The sequence below is a fragment of the Capra hircus genome, chromosome 10, assembly GCF_001704415.2.
Source record: "Capra hircus breed San Clemente chromosome 10, ASM170441v1, whole genome shotgun sequence".
Taxonomy (NCBI): domain Eukaryota; kingdom Metazoa; phylum Chordata; class Mammalia; order Artiodactyla; family Bovidae; genus Capra; species Capra hircus.
The window spans coordinates 83,338,614-83,357,322 of record NC_030817.1 but is presented as its reverse complement, the minus strand read 5'-3'; the positions used below and the strand labels follow the sequence as shown (position 1 = coordinate 83,357,322).

Here is an 18,709-nt window from a genome sequence, read left to right as displayed (position 1 = left end):
CCATTCTAAAGCAGATCAGCCCTGAGTGTTCTTTGGAAGGAATAATGCTAAAGCTGAAACTCCAGTACTTTGGCCACCTCATGCGAAGAGCTGACTCATTGGAAAAGACTCTGATGCTGGGAGGGATTGGGGGCAGGAGGAAAAGGGGACGACAGAGGATGAGATGGCTGGATGGCATCACCGACTAGATGGACGTGAGTTTGAGTGAACTCTGGGAGTTGGTGATGGACAAGGAAGCCTGGCGTGCTGCAGTTCATGGGGTCGCAGAGTCAGACATGACTGAGCAACTGAATTGAACTGAACTGAATGGTAGGTCCATAACCCCAGTATCAGCCATCTGTTGAAGATGTAGGGCAAACCTGGAACCTTCAGATGACTATTAATTTCTCCAACTAGTTCACAAGAGATTCGTTTTAGTTTTATGTACCCTCTTGGTACTTCCCCAGAGAGGTTGTAAGTCACTGGTCAGAACTAATAGTTCCAAAAGTTTCCAAAGCTAGCCTGGGCTGTAGGATAGTTATTTTAGCTATAGGTGAGGAATTCTCCCTTGTTAGTGGCCAATCCATTATCTTCATTAACCCTAAATACTGTGTTTACCCAAATGTGGATCACTGCTGGAGACATAATAGTTATTATAAAACCTTAAAATAGGAAGTAATAGTGTAATATCATTATATAGAGAAGAATGAGAAAGAACCAATGTAATGTACTCTGATTTAAAGTTCTGAAAATGTCGATGCCCAGGAATATTTGACCTTTTAATAGAAGACCTAGAATAAACCTGCTTATCTCGTCCTTGACAGTATGTGATAATGTTATACTGTATTTCTGCTTTTCTTTGTATGAGAGAGAGTGAGCATTGTGAGCATCAAGAGGAAAAGATGGAGTAGTGGCCTACACTGGCCACTAGGTGACTATGTTAGACCAAACAAGTTAGTTGTCATCTGAAGGAATGATTCTGGGGAGCTGCAGCCTCATTAACTACTGAAGTCTAGGGAAGGAAGGGAAAGAGTCAGTCTGCAGTGATTCATATGTATAAGTCGCTTGTGAGTTATGGGTTATTTTCCAGAAAATCCCTGTGTGGGTAATTATAGCAAGTGTTAAGAATAAAGGTTTTAAAGATCCAAAATGGGTCTCTCAACATCAGCTCTATTGACATTTTGGACCAGATAATTCTTTGTTATGGAGACTGTCCCGTACACTGTAGGACATTTAACGGCATCCCTGGCTTCGACTCACTAGATGCTAGTAGTATCTGTCCACCAGTTGCAATAAACAAAAAACATCTCCAGACACTGGCAAACATTCCCTAGGGGCCAAAGTGGCCCCTGATTGGGAACCACTGAATTATATTGGCAAAGAAATAGTATTTAAAAATGCAAGAAACCTAATTTTATATTTAAAACATGCCCAGATATTAATACAAGGCTTGCTTTTAGCCTTTAGTAGTTTCCTGGTTAACACAGGAATGAGCCCACATGGGGAATGTCCCTGTGACAAACTGTTCCTTGTGCGGAGAAAGGTGGATGCAACTTCAGAAGGAGCAGGAGTGCCATTCCTAATCCAATGTTCATTCCCTCAGAAAGAGATGAAATTATCCTTTCAGGAACAAGGTATTAACAACACCTTGACTTGCCTTTAACACATTATTAAAGTTAATCTATTCCACTGACACTTGAGATTTTCCCCCTTAAATCATTCTACTCAAAGAAGCTTTGGGATTTTGGGGAAAAAAAAATTCATTAAGAATTTAAGGTGTCTCAAGTATAATCCTCAGGAACCATGGCTTCTAAATCAGAGCTAACACCTCACCTCCCAGCCCTCTTCCATCACAATAAGCCACATTTGTAAATCTACATTCTAATCAAGCTCAGGGAAAAAAGAGAAATATCAGCCAGAACTCACTCTCTTCTTATAGCCCAGGAGAATGTATTTTCCCTGAAAAGAAAATTTTTAATTAATTAATTTATTTTCGGCTGCTCCATCAAGTCTTAGTTGCAACATGTGGGGTCTTCCTTGCAGTGCATGGCTCTGCAGTTGCAGTTTGCAGGTTTTGTTGCCCTGCAGCATGTGGGATCTTAGTTCCCGAACCAAGACTCAAACTGGCATCCTCTGTATTGGATTCTCAACCATTGGACCACCAGGGAAGTCCCTACAAGAAAATATTTAATCTGGACATTTCTATGAGATTATGTTAGTTGTATCAAGTTATGAGGCAATGTCATTTTTTACCCCTTTCCTATTTGTCTCTTCAGGTGACGCAAAATGATATGATAATGGCTGAGAGGCTGTTTGGAATCCTAGCACATGTAGCATCTTCTGAATTACCGCAATACCGTCTGATTTCAATACTGGGTGATGCCAGGTAAACTTTAATTTCTATAGTTTTTATAGAAGTATTGTTGCACTAGACAAAGTAATACATAACACACACTTCTTAATTGTGCTATTTATTCATTCCACAAACATCCTAAATTTGTTTTTGTCTGGCCTTCTCCAAAGTTTTGGAGATATAAAGATGAATATGATGAAGTTCTTGCTTTTTGGTGGCTTATAAGCTAATAAATTATTAGTTTATGAGCTAATAAGGTAAGACATTTCAGATGTTGTAAGAGAGGGCTGTAAGAGTATAGAAGAGACTACGCTTTGGAAGAACACTGGGGAAGGCTTCACTAAGGACTTAACATTTTTCTAGCTCATCAGGAATGAATAAGGGTTTTTTCAGATACAGGGTATGAGGGAAGGAGATCTGCTAAGGCACAGGGACTTGTAAATAATTCAGTATAATTAGAGCATAGGATGATTGTGAATTGTGATAGAGAGTGAAAGTAGAAAGATTGATTGTGATCTGATTTTGAAGAGCCCAGAAATCCATGAAAAACAAAATGAATACTGTGCTTTGTAATTAAGCACAACAATCATGTGATTAGATTCATGTTCTAGAATAGCTGCCATTTGAGAGGATCCAGATGGAAGGAATGGAGACCACTCAAGAGGCCAGTCTGTACTCCAGGAGAGAGGTTATAAGGGTCTGAACTAAGACAGAATAGAGAAGATAATTGAAAACCACATAGAAGTGGACCTGACAGAAAACGCTGACTGGCAGGGTGTGGCATGGACAGAGGAAAGGCAAAGACGACGTGCCAGTCATGACTCAGTTATAGATGGTCACCCTGACCAGAGGAAGGAGAAAGCAGTTGGTATACGGGAAGTCGGTCATCCACAAAATCACTGAGAGGGGGAGGGAAGCAGTCTCTAGCCTGGGCCGGGAGCGGATCCCACAACGATACCGCAGAACCAGTCCACCAAGGGCACTGCCACCTTGGCTACAGTCTGGGAGCTGGGGGGTCAGGATGCTTGTCCGAACCATGGCGTCCACTTTTCACACAGGGGTCAGGAAGTTCCCCATTCCCCTCCTCAAAACTTGGCTCTGCTATGATTCATGCCAATAAAAGGGGTGTCTGGCGTGCTTACTCTCCCACTTAGATCAGGTCTGATTTCAGAGCTTACCCATGTGTATCTGATTGGCAGAGCTGAACTCATAAAAAGCCCGCAGAACATTCTGAAAAAAAGTACTGAGCGAGGTGCTGCTACAAAATGAACAGTAAATGTAAGAAATAGGAAGCACTGACTTAAAGAAATGATGTTGTGCAAAGACTCATTAGTAAGTGGGCTTCCCTGGTGGCTCAGTTGGTAAAGAATCTGCCCTCACTGCAGGTAGACCTGGGTTTGATCCTTGGGTTGGGAAGGTTCGCTGGAGGAGGGCATGGTAACCCACTCCAGTATTCTTGCTAGAGAATCCCCACGGACAGAGGAGCCTGACGGGCAACAGTACATGGGGTAGCAAAGAGTTGGACACGACTGAGCGACTAAGCACAGCACATAATGCAAAAAACTTTAATAACGTGAAAATAATAATTCCAGAATATCCTCAGAAAAAGGATGTTGACGTTTGCCAAGTTTCTTTCCCTGTTAGAGAGAAATAGAAAAGTATATGTTTATCTATGTGTTTTCAAATCTCAAGGGCTACCATTAGAAAAGAAGATAAGATGTACAATTTCTAAATCATTAAAAGAAAAAACCACTGATCAACAAAAAAAAGCAGGAAGGGAAGAAAAAAATGAACATGTCAGTTATCACAATAAATATTCATGAATGAAATTCTATTCATTGATAATAGCTCTCAGCTTAGGTTAAAAACTGAATTTCATTTTGTTTTTGAGAGATACTCCTAAACTAATATATAAAGGTTGAAAATAAAGGGATGGAAAATATATAACAGGCAAATAACAATAAATAAATATGGGAATATTACTACTAGTGGTGATAGAATTGATGATGTTGTTGTTCAGTTGTCCAGTCATGTCCAACTCAGCAACACCATGGACCATAGCATGCCAGACTTGCCTGTCCCTTACCATCTCCCAGAGTTTCCCAAGTTCATGTCCATTGCATTGGTGATGCCATGCAGCCATCTCATCCTCTGACACCCTTTTCTCTCTGCCCTCAATCTTTCCCAGCATCAGGGACTTTTCCAGTGATTCAGCTGTTAACATCAGTGACTAAAATTCTGGAGCTTCAGCTTCAGCGTCAGTCCTTCCAATGAGTATTCAGGGTTGATTTCCTTTAAGATTGACTGGTTTGATCTCCTGGCTGTCCAAGCAACTCTCAGAAGTCTTCTCCGGCACCACAGTTCAAAGGCATCAATTCTTTGGCGCTCTGCCTTCTTTATGGTCCAGCTCTCTCAACCATATGTAACCACTGGGAAGACCAAAGCCTGGACTACATGGACCTTTGTTGGCAGAGTGATGTCTGCTTTTCAACACACTAAGTTTGTCATAGCTTTCCTGCCAAGAAGCAATGGTCTTCTAATTTCATGGCTGCAGTTACCATCCACAGTGATTTTAGAGGCCAGTAAGAGGAAATCTGTCACTACTTCCACCTTTTCTCTTTCTATTTGCCATGAAGTAATGCGGTCAGATACCATGATCTTAGTATTTTTAATATTTAGTTTTAAGCTGGCTGTTTCACTCTCCTCCTTCACCCTCATCAAGAGCTTCTTTAGTTCCGCTTCTCTTTCTGCCATTAGAGCATTAGAGTGATATCATCCAAATAACTGAGATTGTTGCTGTTTCTCCCACCTATCTTGATTCCAGCTTGTCACTCATCCAGCCTGTCATTTTGATAATATCAAAAACTTAAAATCCACCAAAAAAGATAATTATGAAACTTAATGTAACCAAGATCACAGCTTCTAAATATGCTAACAAATATAAGTATATATTAACAAATTCACATTATTGTGGTAAATATTAAGCTATTTGATCATTTGATCAAATAAACACAGTTAGAAAAGAATACTGAGGATTTGAATAACTCACTTAACACACTATACCAAATAAATGTATTTAGAATTTTATTTCCAGAAACTTATTCCCAATTCAGGGGGGAAAAAAGCCTATTTGAATACCTATTTAAAACTTTCAAAAATTGAACATATATTTAAACTCAAAGAAAATCTTCATATATCTCAAAAAGCATATTCATGCACATAACTTTCTGTAACGATAATATCATAAAATTAAAAAAGAATGAGACAAAAACCTGTACAATTGCAACTGGAAAAGCAAAGAAACAAGAGAAACAAATTCTCAGAAAACAAGATACAACTTCCTTAAAACTTTAAAAAAGTTGTTTGATCTCAAAGTTATAGACAGCACAAACATAGGTATCCAGGGATTTTCATTACAGTGTTTATAATATTAAATAACAAACATATGAAAACTCACTCAGTTCAGTTCAGTTCAGTCATTCAGTCATATCCGACTCTTTGCGACCCCATGAACCGCAGCATGTCAGGCCTCCCTGTCCATCACCAACTCCCAGAGTCCACCCAAACCCATGTCCATTGAGTCGGTGATGCCATCCAACCATCTCATCCTCTGTCGTCCCCTCTCCTCCTGCCCTCAATCTTTCACAGCATCAGGGTCTTTTCAAATGAGTTAGGTGGCCAAAGTATTGGAGTTTCAGCTTCAACATCAGTCCTTCCAGTGAACACCCAGGACTGATCTCCTTTAGGATAGACTGGTTGGATCTCCTTGCAGTCCAAAGGACTCTCAAGAGTCTTGTCCAACACGACAGTTCAAACGCATCAATTCTTCAGCACTCAGCTTTCTTTATAGTCCAACTCTCACATCCATACATGACTACTGGAAAAACCATAGCCTTGACTAGATGGACCTTTGTTCACAAAGTAATGTCTCTGCTTTTTAACATGCTGTCTAGGTTGGTCATAACTTTCCTTCCAAGGAGTAAGCGTCTTTTAATTTCATGGCTGCAATCACCATCTGCAGTGATTTTGGAGCCCCCCCCCCAAAAAGTCTGACACTGTTTCCACTGTTTCCCCATCTATTTCCCATGAAGTGATGGGACCAGATGCCATGATCTTCATTTTCTGAATGTTGAGCTTTAAGCCAACTTTTTCACTCTCCTCTTTCACTTTCATCAAGAGGCTCTTTAGTTCTTCTTCACTTTCTGCCACGAGGGTGGTGTCATCTGCATATCTGAGGTTATTGATATTTCTCCTGGCAATCTTGATTCCAGCTTGTGCTTCTTCCCGCCCAGCGTTTCTCATGATGTACTCTGCATATAAGTTAAATAAGCAGGTGACAATATACAGCCTTGACATACTCCTTTTCCTATTTGGAACCAGTCTGTTGTTCCATGTCCAGTTCTAACTGTGGCTTCCTGACCTGCATACAGGTTTCTCAAGAAGCAGGTTGGGTGGTCTGGTATTCCCATCTCATTCAGAGTTTTCCACAGTTTATTGTGATCCACGCAGTCAAAGGCTTTGGTGTAGTCAATAGAACAGAAATAGATGTTTTTCTGGAACTCTCTTGCCTTTTCGATGATCCAGCAGACATTGGCAATTTGATCTCTGGTTCCTCTGCCTTTGGTAAAACCAGCTACATGTCCATTAATAAAGGACCAATTACTTGAAGCTATGAAAATTATTAGAAGTTCTGATATGAAATAATCTTTAAGATGTCTTAGAAACTAAAAATACAAGATAAAGAACAATTGTATAGTATGCTGCAATTTCTCAGAAATAGAACATGTTCTTCAGAGATTTCCTTGTGTAATTTTAAATATTTGAATTTTTAGAAATGATTGTCTCTATGAGTTAAACTGAGAACAGTAGGATTTCATAGTGCAAAGGCTTACTTTTTCTGTATGTTTATATGTAGTACTTGGAATTATCTTTTTCGGTTTGTTCTGGTTTTTTGTTGTTATTCTTTTTGTTAAAATTACTGTATTAGTTTCTAAAACAAGGATTTTAAGAGATTTCCTATCAGTATTCCTGCAGTACAAGAAATGATAGTCTCTAATTAAGGCAGAAAGAATCTGATCCCAGATAGAAATTCTGATGTGCAAGGAAAACTAAAGAGCAAAGAAAGTAGTAAATTTGTGGGATGAAACTAAATAAACATCGACTATATAAAGCAATGATAATAGTATTATAAGATTTTAAAATCAATATATCTATTGAAATGAGTATATTAGGAAAGAATAAAGACTGAAAATGAAGGAGCTAAACATTTATCTAAAGAAGTTAGGAAAACATTAGCAAAATAATCCTGAAGAAAAATAAAGGAGATGAAGACATTGAAAACAATGAAAAACTGATTATTTGAAAACACTACTGAAAGTGATGGATAATGTGTATGTGGCTTTCATAATTAAAAATCAATAAAATAAATATAGATAAATATCTATATTACTTTCTTCTTTATAAGAGTGAGAAAATTATGCTACCAAAATATCCAGTAAATGAGTGATCATATAAATTGACCTACATCACAATTAAATTTTATTCATTTATTAAAATGTTAATTTTAATAACATAGAAAATGCTTATTATATAGCATTAAGCAAAAACAGTGTACAAACCTGGATGTTTATAAAAATTCACAGAGAAAGCCTATGAGGAAATATGTCTAATGTGAACAGTGTTACTGATTTATATAGATTTATATGCTATATATTTATGGATGATTTTATGCTATTTCTTTATACTTTTCAAAATATGTACTCCTTATAATTTTTTAAATCTGTGTTATACTCGTATTAAATTGGAAAAATGAAGACATTTTCTAAAAGATATATTCCCGTTTTGCTCCCAGTCTTCAGTTCACAGTTCATAGTAGTTACATCACTTCCCTGAGAGACACCCTATGTGGTAGAAACCAGAAAGCAACCTTCATGATGAGTTGCTGTCCTCTGTAATTCTAGGCTTGTGGGTCTGCAAGTGATACTCTGAACACTGTTTATGTTCTTCATGATCAAATGAAGCTTCCTGTTTCATTATTTACCTCCTGCTGAGATCTCGTCCTTGATATGATAACAGCTAAAAGTATTTTTGTTCTGCTTTTCCTAAACTTAAACCAGTATTCCATTCCATTTGTAGCTATGGCTGATGCTACTGAGCTACATAATGAAATTATGAACTATTTTTGTGATTTATAAGGTGTGTAACTAACATGTTTTATGGGAAATAAAGACTGTGGAAGTTTGGTCTACTACGTGTCTAATTGCTTTTTGTGTGTGTATTCTGTGTTATTTAAGTTTTATATTGATTTTTTAAAGACAGTGTTTTTTTCATTTTAGAAATGCTTGAGACATGTCTGTTGATGATTGGTAGTGAAACAAAAGAATTCGAGTTATGTAGCTTAATTAGTAGAGAAATTGGAGTAGTGAATTGACTTTAAAAACTCAAACTGATAAAACAGATATTCAAAAAAGCATATGCTACCCTCTAAAATCAACAGGAAAGACATTTTCACCAATTGGATAAATAACTCTCTAAGTCTCCTTACCATCTTTCTACAGGAAGAAGCAATTCCGATATCTTCTAGAAACCAAAGGGAAAAAACCTGGTATTGTCAGTGAAGAAAATAATGATCGCAAGAGACTTGTGGGAGAAAACACAAATCGTGCTACACTGAATTATACCACCAGAGACTTTTACACTGAAAAGCTGGAGGTAAAGCTGCCATCATCTGCGGAACTTATTGCCTGGATAAATTCCAAATGGCTTGAGACTTGGGAGTTATACGTTTCTCTCCTCCTCATTTAAGATAACCTTTTTTAATTCTGGAATGTTAGTCAGCCTCATATCCAGAGCTGGGGGCAGTAGGCACCAAGGAATTAGGGAGAAGTAGAGCCCTTAGTTCAATATATTTAAGCAGGAAAGAAATGTTCAAAAGAAAGAAATTGGTACCAAAAATTTAAACCGAAGTAGGACCAGGATTCAGGTCTCTCTGAATTAAGAAAACTGGAATAGACTTGCTCTGAGTACTTACCTAGCCTGTGCCAGACTGGCAGAAAGACCCAACAGAACCTCCATTTCTGTTCTCTTTGCCTAGGTCCTTGATGTTTTAATTCACTGTTTTATTCTCCTACAGCATTAACTACTGTGTTCTTAGTCACATAGTTTTAACCTATTTTGTTTCCACTATAGTCTTTTAGACAGAAAGGCTAGAACCAGTTCTTTACTCCTGTATGTGTTCAGAAGTTTTTTGAGGGACTGCTGTGTTAGGGGACTGCAGAACTATAAAGAAGAGAACCATGCAGTGTGTGCCTCTGGAACTCAGAGAAAGGTGAAGAAACAAGTCATCTCTATAAAAATAAGATGTTAAAATTCTGCAAGAGTTTTTGAGGGGTTTAGGGGTGTGTGTTAGTGTGTATTGGCCAAATATTTTTCAAATGTTTTATAATGGTTGTGAGATTCTTTATTCAAATTATATTGTAGCTGAAAACTCATTATATCAAAGGAAAGCAAAACAGCAGAGCTGCTCCTGTTGTAGATGGGGTTCAGAGCTCTGTTTGATTGGATCTTCTATTTTTTCCTTTCTCCTTACCTCATTCCCGGACTTCCCTGGTGGCTCAGATGGTAAAGCGTCTGTCTACAATGCAGGAGACCCAGGTTCAATCCCTGAGTTAGGAAGATCCCCTGGAGAAGGAAATAGCATTCCACTTTAGTACTATTGCCTGGAAAATCCCATGGACAAAGGAGCCTGGTAGGCTGCAGTCCATGGGGTCGCAAAGAGTCAGACACGACTAAGCGACTTCACTTCACTTCACTTCACCTCATTCCCAGACCTGAAGAATCTCTTTGGAACCCGTAGGCCTCTAAGGATTATACTTTGAAAAGCACTTAACTCAATGCAACAATATTATTATAGCATCCTGAAGGATGTTTTGAAAAGATTCTGCTTTAAATTCTAGCGCATGAAAGGTTACTGCTTCATGAGGTAGTTGTATATCACTGAACAACTCCAAGAGTGGAGAAATTCTTACCCATGTTAAGCTGCCTCCTAATAACTTTCAATTAGTGATGCTAATGTTGCCTTATGTAGAAAACAGAGCAAATATCTTCCTTATGAAAACTCTTTAAATATTTGAAATGAATTACTTGAAGTCATCTTCATAGTTATACTTTCTTACATTCAAAAATAACGTATTGAGCACCTGTCACATGTAATACTTGGACTTTAAGAAGTCGCTGTATTATCCTCATGAATCTCACATTCTAATGGAAGAGATAGACATATGCAGGGATGATGTAAATCAGTAAGTTGGGAGACTGTAGCTCAGGGAAACTCTGCTTAGTGCTCTGTGCTGACCTAAACAGAAAGGAAATCAAAACAAAGAGGAGATACATGTATACATGTGGCTGATTCTCTTCAACACAGCAGTGAAAAGAAACCAAACTCCAATTTTTAAAAGTCAGTGTTCCTTAAAGTAATTTAAAATTTAATATAATCCCAATAAGAAACCAAAAATTTTTCATTGAATTGATCCTACAGTACCTGTGGAAAAATAAACATAAATAACCATAAAAACTCTGAAAAAGAAAAATGATGAGGAAAAAACTAGCACTGCTAGATAAATTAAGACATATTATGGTCTTATCAGTTAAAACAGGGTGTTTATGGAGAGAAAGTCTCATGAGATAGAATGGAAAATTCAAATATACATCTAGATAAAAATGAATTTATGATATGATAAAGAATAATCTCAAATCAAGAAGGATTATCCCAGTGGTGATTTGAAAATAACTATGGAATTAAGGGGGGAAAAAAGCTGGATTCAGACTTTATACTTCAGTTCAGTTCAGTTCAGTCGCTCAGTCGTGTCCAACTCTTTGCGACCCCATGAATCACAGCTCGCCAGGCCTCCCTGTCCATTACCAACTCCTGGAGTTCACTCAGACTCACGTCCATCGAGTCAGTGATGCCATCCAGCCATCTCATTCCCAATCGTCCCCTTCTCCTCCTGCCCCCAATCCCTCCCAGCATCAGAGTCTTTTCCAATGAGTCAACTCTTCACATGAGGTGGCCAAAGTACTGGAGTTTCAGCTTTAGCATCATTCCTTCCAAACAATCCCCGGGTTGATCTCCTTTAGAATGGACTGGTTGGATCTCCTTGCAGTCCAAGGGACTCTCAAGAGTCTTCTCCAACACCACAGTTCAAATGCATCAATTGTTCGGCGCTCAGCCTTCTTCACAGTCCAACTCTCACATCCATACATGACCACTGGAAAAACCATAGCCTTGACTAGACAGACCTTAGTCGGCAAAGTAATGTCTCTGCTTTTGAATATGCTATCTAGGTTGGTCATAACTTTTCTTCCAAGGAGTAAGCGTCTTTTAATTTCACATCCACATTAATTCCAAATGAGTCAGAGATGTTGAAGTTTATAATGAAAGGGTAAAATATCTACAAAAAACCATGAAAGATTTATGTACAGCACTGAGATCAGAAAGACCTTCCGAGATATAAAATAAGCAATGTCAAAAAACAAACTGAAAAAAATAATTTGCAACTCAGTTCAGTTCAGTTGCTCAGTTGTGTCCAAACTAATCTCCCTAAATTATCAAGAACTTTTAGAAATTAGTGAGAAAAGGGACCAACAATCCAGTATAGGTTGTGTTACTTATTCAAAAATAAGTTTAAAATAATATACCATTTACCACGACAATAAACACTGTCAGTTCAGTTCAGCCGCTCAGTCGTGTCCGACTCTTTGCGACCCCATGAACCGCAGCACGCCAGGCCTCCCTGTCCATCACCAACTCCCAGAGTTCACCCAAACCCATGTTCATTGAGTCGGTGATGCCATCCAACCATCTTATCCTCTGTTGTCCCCTTCTCCTCCTGCCCTCAGTCTTTCCCAGCATCAGGGTCTTTTCAAATGAATCAGCTCTTCACATCAGGTGGCCAAAGTATTGGAGTTTCAGCTTCAACATTAGTCCTTCCAGTGAACATCCAGGATTGATCTCCTTTAAAATGGACTGGTTGGATCTCCTTGCAGTCCAAGGGACTCTCAAGAGTCTTCTTCACTTCCACAGTTCAAAAGCATCAATTCTTCGGTGCTCAGCTTTCTTTAAAATATGTATAAGCCCTCCACAGAGAAAATTATGAAGTTTTATTGAAAGACACTGAAGAAGAACTAAATAGATAGTGTATGTTTATGGTCAGAAACTTTCTACATAATACAGATGTCACTTCTTCCTAAATCCATCTGTATAAGGCAATTCTAATAAAAATTTGGAAAAGTTATTTGTAGAACTTCACCAGTTGATCCTAAAGGTGTTTGATAGAGCAAAGGACTTAAAATAACACAACAGTATAAGTGAGGAGAACTTGCCTTATCAGATATGAAGTACTATTTTTAGCTCTAGTAATTGAGGCCATATAGGAATAGATTCATAGATCCATGGACAAAATAGCCAGAACTATCCCATGTTTATGGGAAAACTTTGTACAGATATCAGGTATTGCTGACTAGTACAGACAGACTAGCTAATAAATGCTGCTGAGGAAATGAAATGTCAAATCAGAAATACATATCCCTACTATGGTGTACTTTGTTAAAAACCATATTAAAAAATTAACTCCAGATCAAATAAAAACCCAAATATGAAAAGCAAACTTTAAAATTCTCACTTAAAAAACAGTTGAAAATATGACCGTGATTGGGTAGGCTATGATTTTCTAACCCCCTACCCTCCAAGGGCATACACTGTAGGGAGAAACTTTGATAAATTTGGCAATAGAGGTCATTTTTTGAAAAAAACAGGAAGAGTTTCCATGGAGTAATATAAGCAGAGTCTTGATTAAAGTGGTTTGAGAGGTAAATAAGCAATCAAGAAGTAAAGATAGCAAATGCTGATTCCTGTTTTGAGAAGTATCAAAGGGAAAAATAAAATCTGAAGCCACATAACATTTGGAAAGAATAATATGTCATTAGGAGATTTGGATCTGAGCCCATGATTCCACCACTTATTTATTACCTGGAAGACCTTGCCTGGTCCCTTAATCACTTTCTCTTGACTCAATATAGCATTCCCCACTTCCTGAAAAATGTTTCAATCACTGCAACGCAAAGTGTTGATTCTCTCTCCTCTGTATATCTTGAGTTGTTGAAGGAATTACTTGAAGTAAGTTTCTCACAAATCAGGATAAGCCGCCCCTTTCACTATACGTATGACATGTATAATTCTGTTGCTTGGTAGGTGTTCATCCAATGTCCTGACTCATTCTGAAAAAGATTTAAGATGGATGGAAAGCTGAAAGGGACTTTAAAGAATCCAGTCCTGTTATTAGACAGCTGAGGAAAACTGGAAACTTAGGTGAACAGCTGAGGCTCACATGGTGAATTCCGGGCTGAACTGCCTCTAGAACTCAGCCCTTCTGATTCCTGCCCTTGGCTCCTTTCAGTGTATATGAATGCTTCCTAAAGTCATCTTGACCACCCCAGCACAAAGGGCTCTCTTGAACACTGGTGGTATTTGCTGTCTAAACATTTCATCCAGCACTCATGTACTGTTTCATTTCTTTTAGTTAAGCTTTTAATGTGTGTAGGACATCTCTCCAACTAGACTGCAGGTTCTTCAAGAGCGAAATTAGCATTTTCTCCAAGTAGGTATTAGTAGATGACGGCTAATCCTGAGTAAGTCTGTCAACCTTTGTTAACCTTAGAGTCCTGTTTATAAAATGGAGATATGGATTAAATTCCTATACAAGTACCATTATTGTTAAAGTAACTCTATAACAAGTCTACCATGACCTGCTTTTTTCTATCTTCATGACAATAAAGTTGCCAGTTTTCCTCAGCTGTCATGACATTATGTTAGTTCAGTGAACTAACATAAACAATATTGTAGAGTTCATCTCATCAGGATTGAACTTGTGAAATACTTGTTTTATGACCCCCTACAGGGATAGAAAAAAAAAATGTGTGATGTGTGAAAGCATTTGAGAATGGAAAAAGCATTATTCAAAGAGGAGCAACTTCTTGACAGGTCAGGGCAAGAGAAGTATCTCTAATGTGCTCTTAACAGGATCACTTTGTACACGCAGAGTGAGTTGTGCTGGCAGATGCCTGATGAGTTTTAGAGCATACTGCATGGAGATGCAGAGTAAACTGGCTTAGTGGAGAGAAGAAATGATGAAGCAAGGATGCTTTCAAACACATTTACTCATTAACAGTTAGTATATATTAGATACAATTCTGTATCAACATGTTTATAAAGAAGTCATGGAAGAAACTAGCACAAAATTGTAAAGCACCAAAAATTTCACTATGCCAATTAGAAAAGTTTAATTCGTATTATATATAAATTACTTAACAAAAGTTATCATTTAAATATCTTTATATTTTTCTTATCCTTTATTTCTATAAAAATTTTCCAGTCCTACTGCTAGAAATTTTTTAAAAATTCAAAATCATGTTTTAAGAAACTTAGACGTCGGTAAGAGATGTCTTATGTAAATACATTGCTCGTTGCAAAATATTGCTTGTTTTAGTTATTGATCTCCAGTGATTCACTGGAGAAGGCAATGGCACCCCACTCCAGTACTCTTGCCTGGAAAATCCCATGGATGGAGGAGCCTGGAAGGCTGCAGTCCACGGGGTCGCTGAGGGTCAGACATGACTGAGCGGCTTCACTTTCACTTTTCACTTTCATGCATTAGAGAAGGAAATGGCAACCCACTCCAGTGTTCTTGCCTGGAGAATCCCCGGGACGGGGAAGCATGGTGGGCTGCTGTCTCTGGGGTCGCACAGAGTCGGACACGACTGAAGTGATTTAGCAGCAGCAGCAGCAGTGATTCACACTTACCTTTCTTCCTGGTATTCTCCTTGTTTCCCAAATTTACTGAGTATTAAAAGGGAGCAGCTAAATGCTGTTCTCATTGATAAGCTAACTTAGTGCACATGACTGAGTCCCAGAGAGTATTTCACAGTTAGTGAAGTTTGGTTCACCAAAGAAGTCACCAGCTGGAACCATCTGTTATTTATTGCCCATCAAAATCTGTGCATATTTTTATGATAGGTCAATACGTGACCTGTTGCTTTTAGCACATGAACTAAATCAAATCAGATCAGCATGTTGACCCCTGAATGGTAAGTGATTATTTAGAGAAATCTTATATGTCGTAAGAAAATTTCCAAAATGTGCCTCTGTTAGACAAAGTTAGTGACAATTGGGACTCGTTGTTAACTTCTGTAAATTAATCAAGAATACAAAACATATTTATTTTTTGTTTTATAAATTGTAAAACTTTGGAAAAGGAAGAGAAGAAAAAAGGAGTAGAAATACTCATCTCACTACCCTAAGACAATCTTAATGACACTTCGGTATATTTTCTTTCATTAATATTGAATATATTTTTGTAACTTTTTAATGGAAATTTCAAACATATGACAAAGTTGAAATAATTTTACAGTAAACATTCATTCCCCAAACTTAAATTCTACTGTTAGTATTGTACTGTACCATGTACTTGCTTTATCACTTATCTGTGCTTTTCCCCATCCTCTATCCATCAATAATCTATCTTATTTTTTAAATTTATTTCAAAGTAATTGCACACATTGCCATGCTTCTCTCTAAATAATTCAGCGAGCAGATCATTAGAGTTCAGTAATTGATATAGTTTCTTATTTTGAGGCATAATTTATATACAATGAAATATAAATCTTAGGTAGACAATTAAGTTTCGACAAATACGTATACTCATGTAACCCAACCTCTATCAAAACTTCATTTTGTACTTTTCTTTTTCCACTTAGCATTATACTGTAAGCATTTTCCTTGTTACTATAAACCTTCATAGTAGATTTTAAGGGCAGTATTTGTTGATGTTTTAAATTTAACTTTTTAAAAATTATTTTGCTATTTTGATTTGAGTTGGAGGTTTTAGTAGATCATTTTTCAATTAGTTAAACCTATTTTCTCATTGACATTTATTATTTATTTCCTTATCCATTTGTGTGAATTGCTTCCCCTATAATTCTGATTATCTGATCTATTCCATTGATTTTTTCCACATATATTATGACATTTTCCATCATTGTGCCTGAATACTCAAAGTATCAATAGCCAAAATAAGTGTCAAATTCTTGCATTAGTCAAAATGGCTTTGTTTCAGCTTCTAGGATGAAATCCAGGCCCAATGCCCCAATTACCTCAGGTCTCAGACATCCTCTGTTGTGTTTTGAACCCAGGCCTTTCATTTGGGCTTCCCTTGTGGCTCAGCTGGTAAAGAATCCGCCTGCAATGCCGGAGACCTGGGTTTCATCCCTGGATTAGGAAGATCCCCTGGAGAAGGGAAAGGCTACCTACTCCAGTGTTCTGGCCTGGAGAATCCCATGGACTCTATAGTCCATGTGGTTGCAAAGAGTCGGACATGCCTGCGCAGGCTTCACTCTCACCTTTCATTTGTAGACGGCCAGACCGAGAAGTTGAATGGGTGCATGGTGTCATCTGAAGGCCAGGTTCTGGGTCCCAGGCTTGTATATATGTCCTCTTTCTCCTTGTTCACTTTCCCCCAACTTTGTCCAAATATTCTCAGCCACAGAAGTCAGTGTAATGTATCACTTCATCCTTTCCTAAAATATGGAAATAATTCAGAGTGTGGATATTTCATGTGTGTATATAAACATTAACTGACCTCAAGGCTTCCCAGGTGGTGCTAGTGGTAAAGAACCCTTCTGCCAGTGCAGGAGATGTAAGAGACATGGGTTTGATCCCTAGGTTGGGAAGATCCCCTGGAGGAGGGCATGGCAATCCACTCCAGTTTTTTTGCCTGGAGAATCCCATGGACAGAGGAGCCTGGTGGGCTACATTCCATAGGGTTGCAAGAGTCAGACATGACTGAAACAACTTAGCACACATGCACATTAACTGACCTCTTGTTTATTAATATTGTTAGTATCATTTACCATTAGAAGCTATGAATCTGTACATTCAGCTGACTTGTGTGAGGTAAACTGCCTGCACTGAGAAAGGAGAAAGTCTATCAACAGAGAAACTGTAGTTAGGATCCAGTGATGCCAATAAATAAGCACTTTTAAAATACAGCTAAAATCTTTATTTCTCCCCACAATTAGCAAATGAGTTTCATATTAGCTCAACTGGAAGTTTTCTTCTCATAGTTGCCAAGAAATACATTTTTAACAGAGCTGTCCCACAGAGCTGGGAGTGGACTGGCAAGAAGGAAGCCCTCAGTTGCTGTCTTTACTCAAGCAGAGCTCTGTGTCAGAGTGTCTAGGAAAGTGTTCCTGCTCTGAGGGCTGGGGTCAGAACAGATTATCAAGCTTCTCTGGTTCAGCTAATTGTTGCTTTGGCTTGGGGCTTAATTATGACTCAATGCAAAATATTCTTTTTCTAATAGGAAATAAAGGAAAAAAAGAAATTCTGCAAGATGTATATCGAGGATCTTGTGAAGGAAGCCACAGAAATCAACATGAAAAATGAAGCTTTGCAGAAACTTTGGCCACAGATGTTCATTGAACTTGTGAGGGATGCAGTTATAGAAATCCGCAATAAAAATTCCTATATGAAGCTTTGCCTACAGCAGATAACGGACCAAAAATAGAAATGGCTTAGTTACAACTGAGATTTTTAGTTTTATGTTTTTGATGGTTATGTGGGTTAAAAAAATGTTAAAACAACAACAAAACTTTTCCTTCAAGCTAGAAAGACTAGCATCAAAGCATTTATTGCCTACTGTTCTTGTAGTTAAAGGTTAGGAAGGAAAGAGCAAAAGGGAAAATTCATTTCCTATATATGTTGACCAAACAGCCTTTGGGAACTGAGCAATCTTTAGGGCCCTTGAATGGGCCCTGCGTCTTGGGTTCTTGATTTGACTGGTGCCCCTGCTATAGCCCAAAGCACGTAGTGTTCGCTCATGATTCAGCATGAGTTGCTTCTGTCTACTTTCAGCTGATAATTTTTAGTTACTTATCTCTTTATTTTATGTCATGATTTCAAAGCCAAAAATATGTTCTTTTATATGAGTGAAGAATAAACTTATTAATAAATTAGTTTAAAAGAAAACGTGTTTGCCTCCTTAATCCAGTCAGAATTGTCATATTTATTGTACGTTTCTCTTTAGCTGAGTAGGAGCCCTTCTCTTTACTTATGTAGGAAGAGGCCTCATTCTTCTAAGTATGCATACTTGGCGCACCACAGAAAGTCCTGGGGGTCACTATGAGCAGAGAATATGAAAATGAGTACGAACAGGGACAGGAAGAAAGTGTTCCTGCCTTAAGAAGTCCTGGGTGTCTGCATGTAAAATGCAGTGATTAACCAGTAAGTCTGCTTCTGTGAATGGTGTCTCTTTCTGTTGTTGGCTA

General features: G+C 38.0%; 1 protein-coding gene across 2 annotated transcripts in view; it reads left to right on the top strand.

The window, feature by feature from the left end:
* LRRC49 (leucine rich repeat containing 49) overlaps positions 1–18,427 on the top strand; it is a 154,678-nt gene extending 136,251 nt beyond the window's left edge. Inside the window, exons 14-16 of one of the 2 annotated variants that reach the window (XM_005685165.3) lie at positions 2,256–2,365; positions 8,890–9,043; positions 17,746–18,427. In XM_005685165.3, the coding sequence (XP_005685222.1) occupies positions 2,256–2,365; positions 8,890–9,043; positions 17,746–17,949 (468 nt within the window). In that variant the 3' untranslated portion in view covers positions 17,950–18,427. The remainder of the gene's footprint in view (positions 1–2,255; positions 2,366–8,889; positions 9,044–17,745) is intronic. The other variant, XM_005685164.3, reaches the window with a different exon arrangement.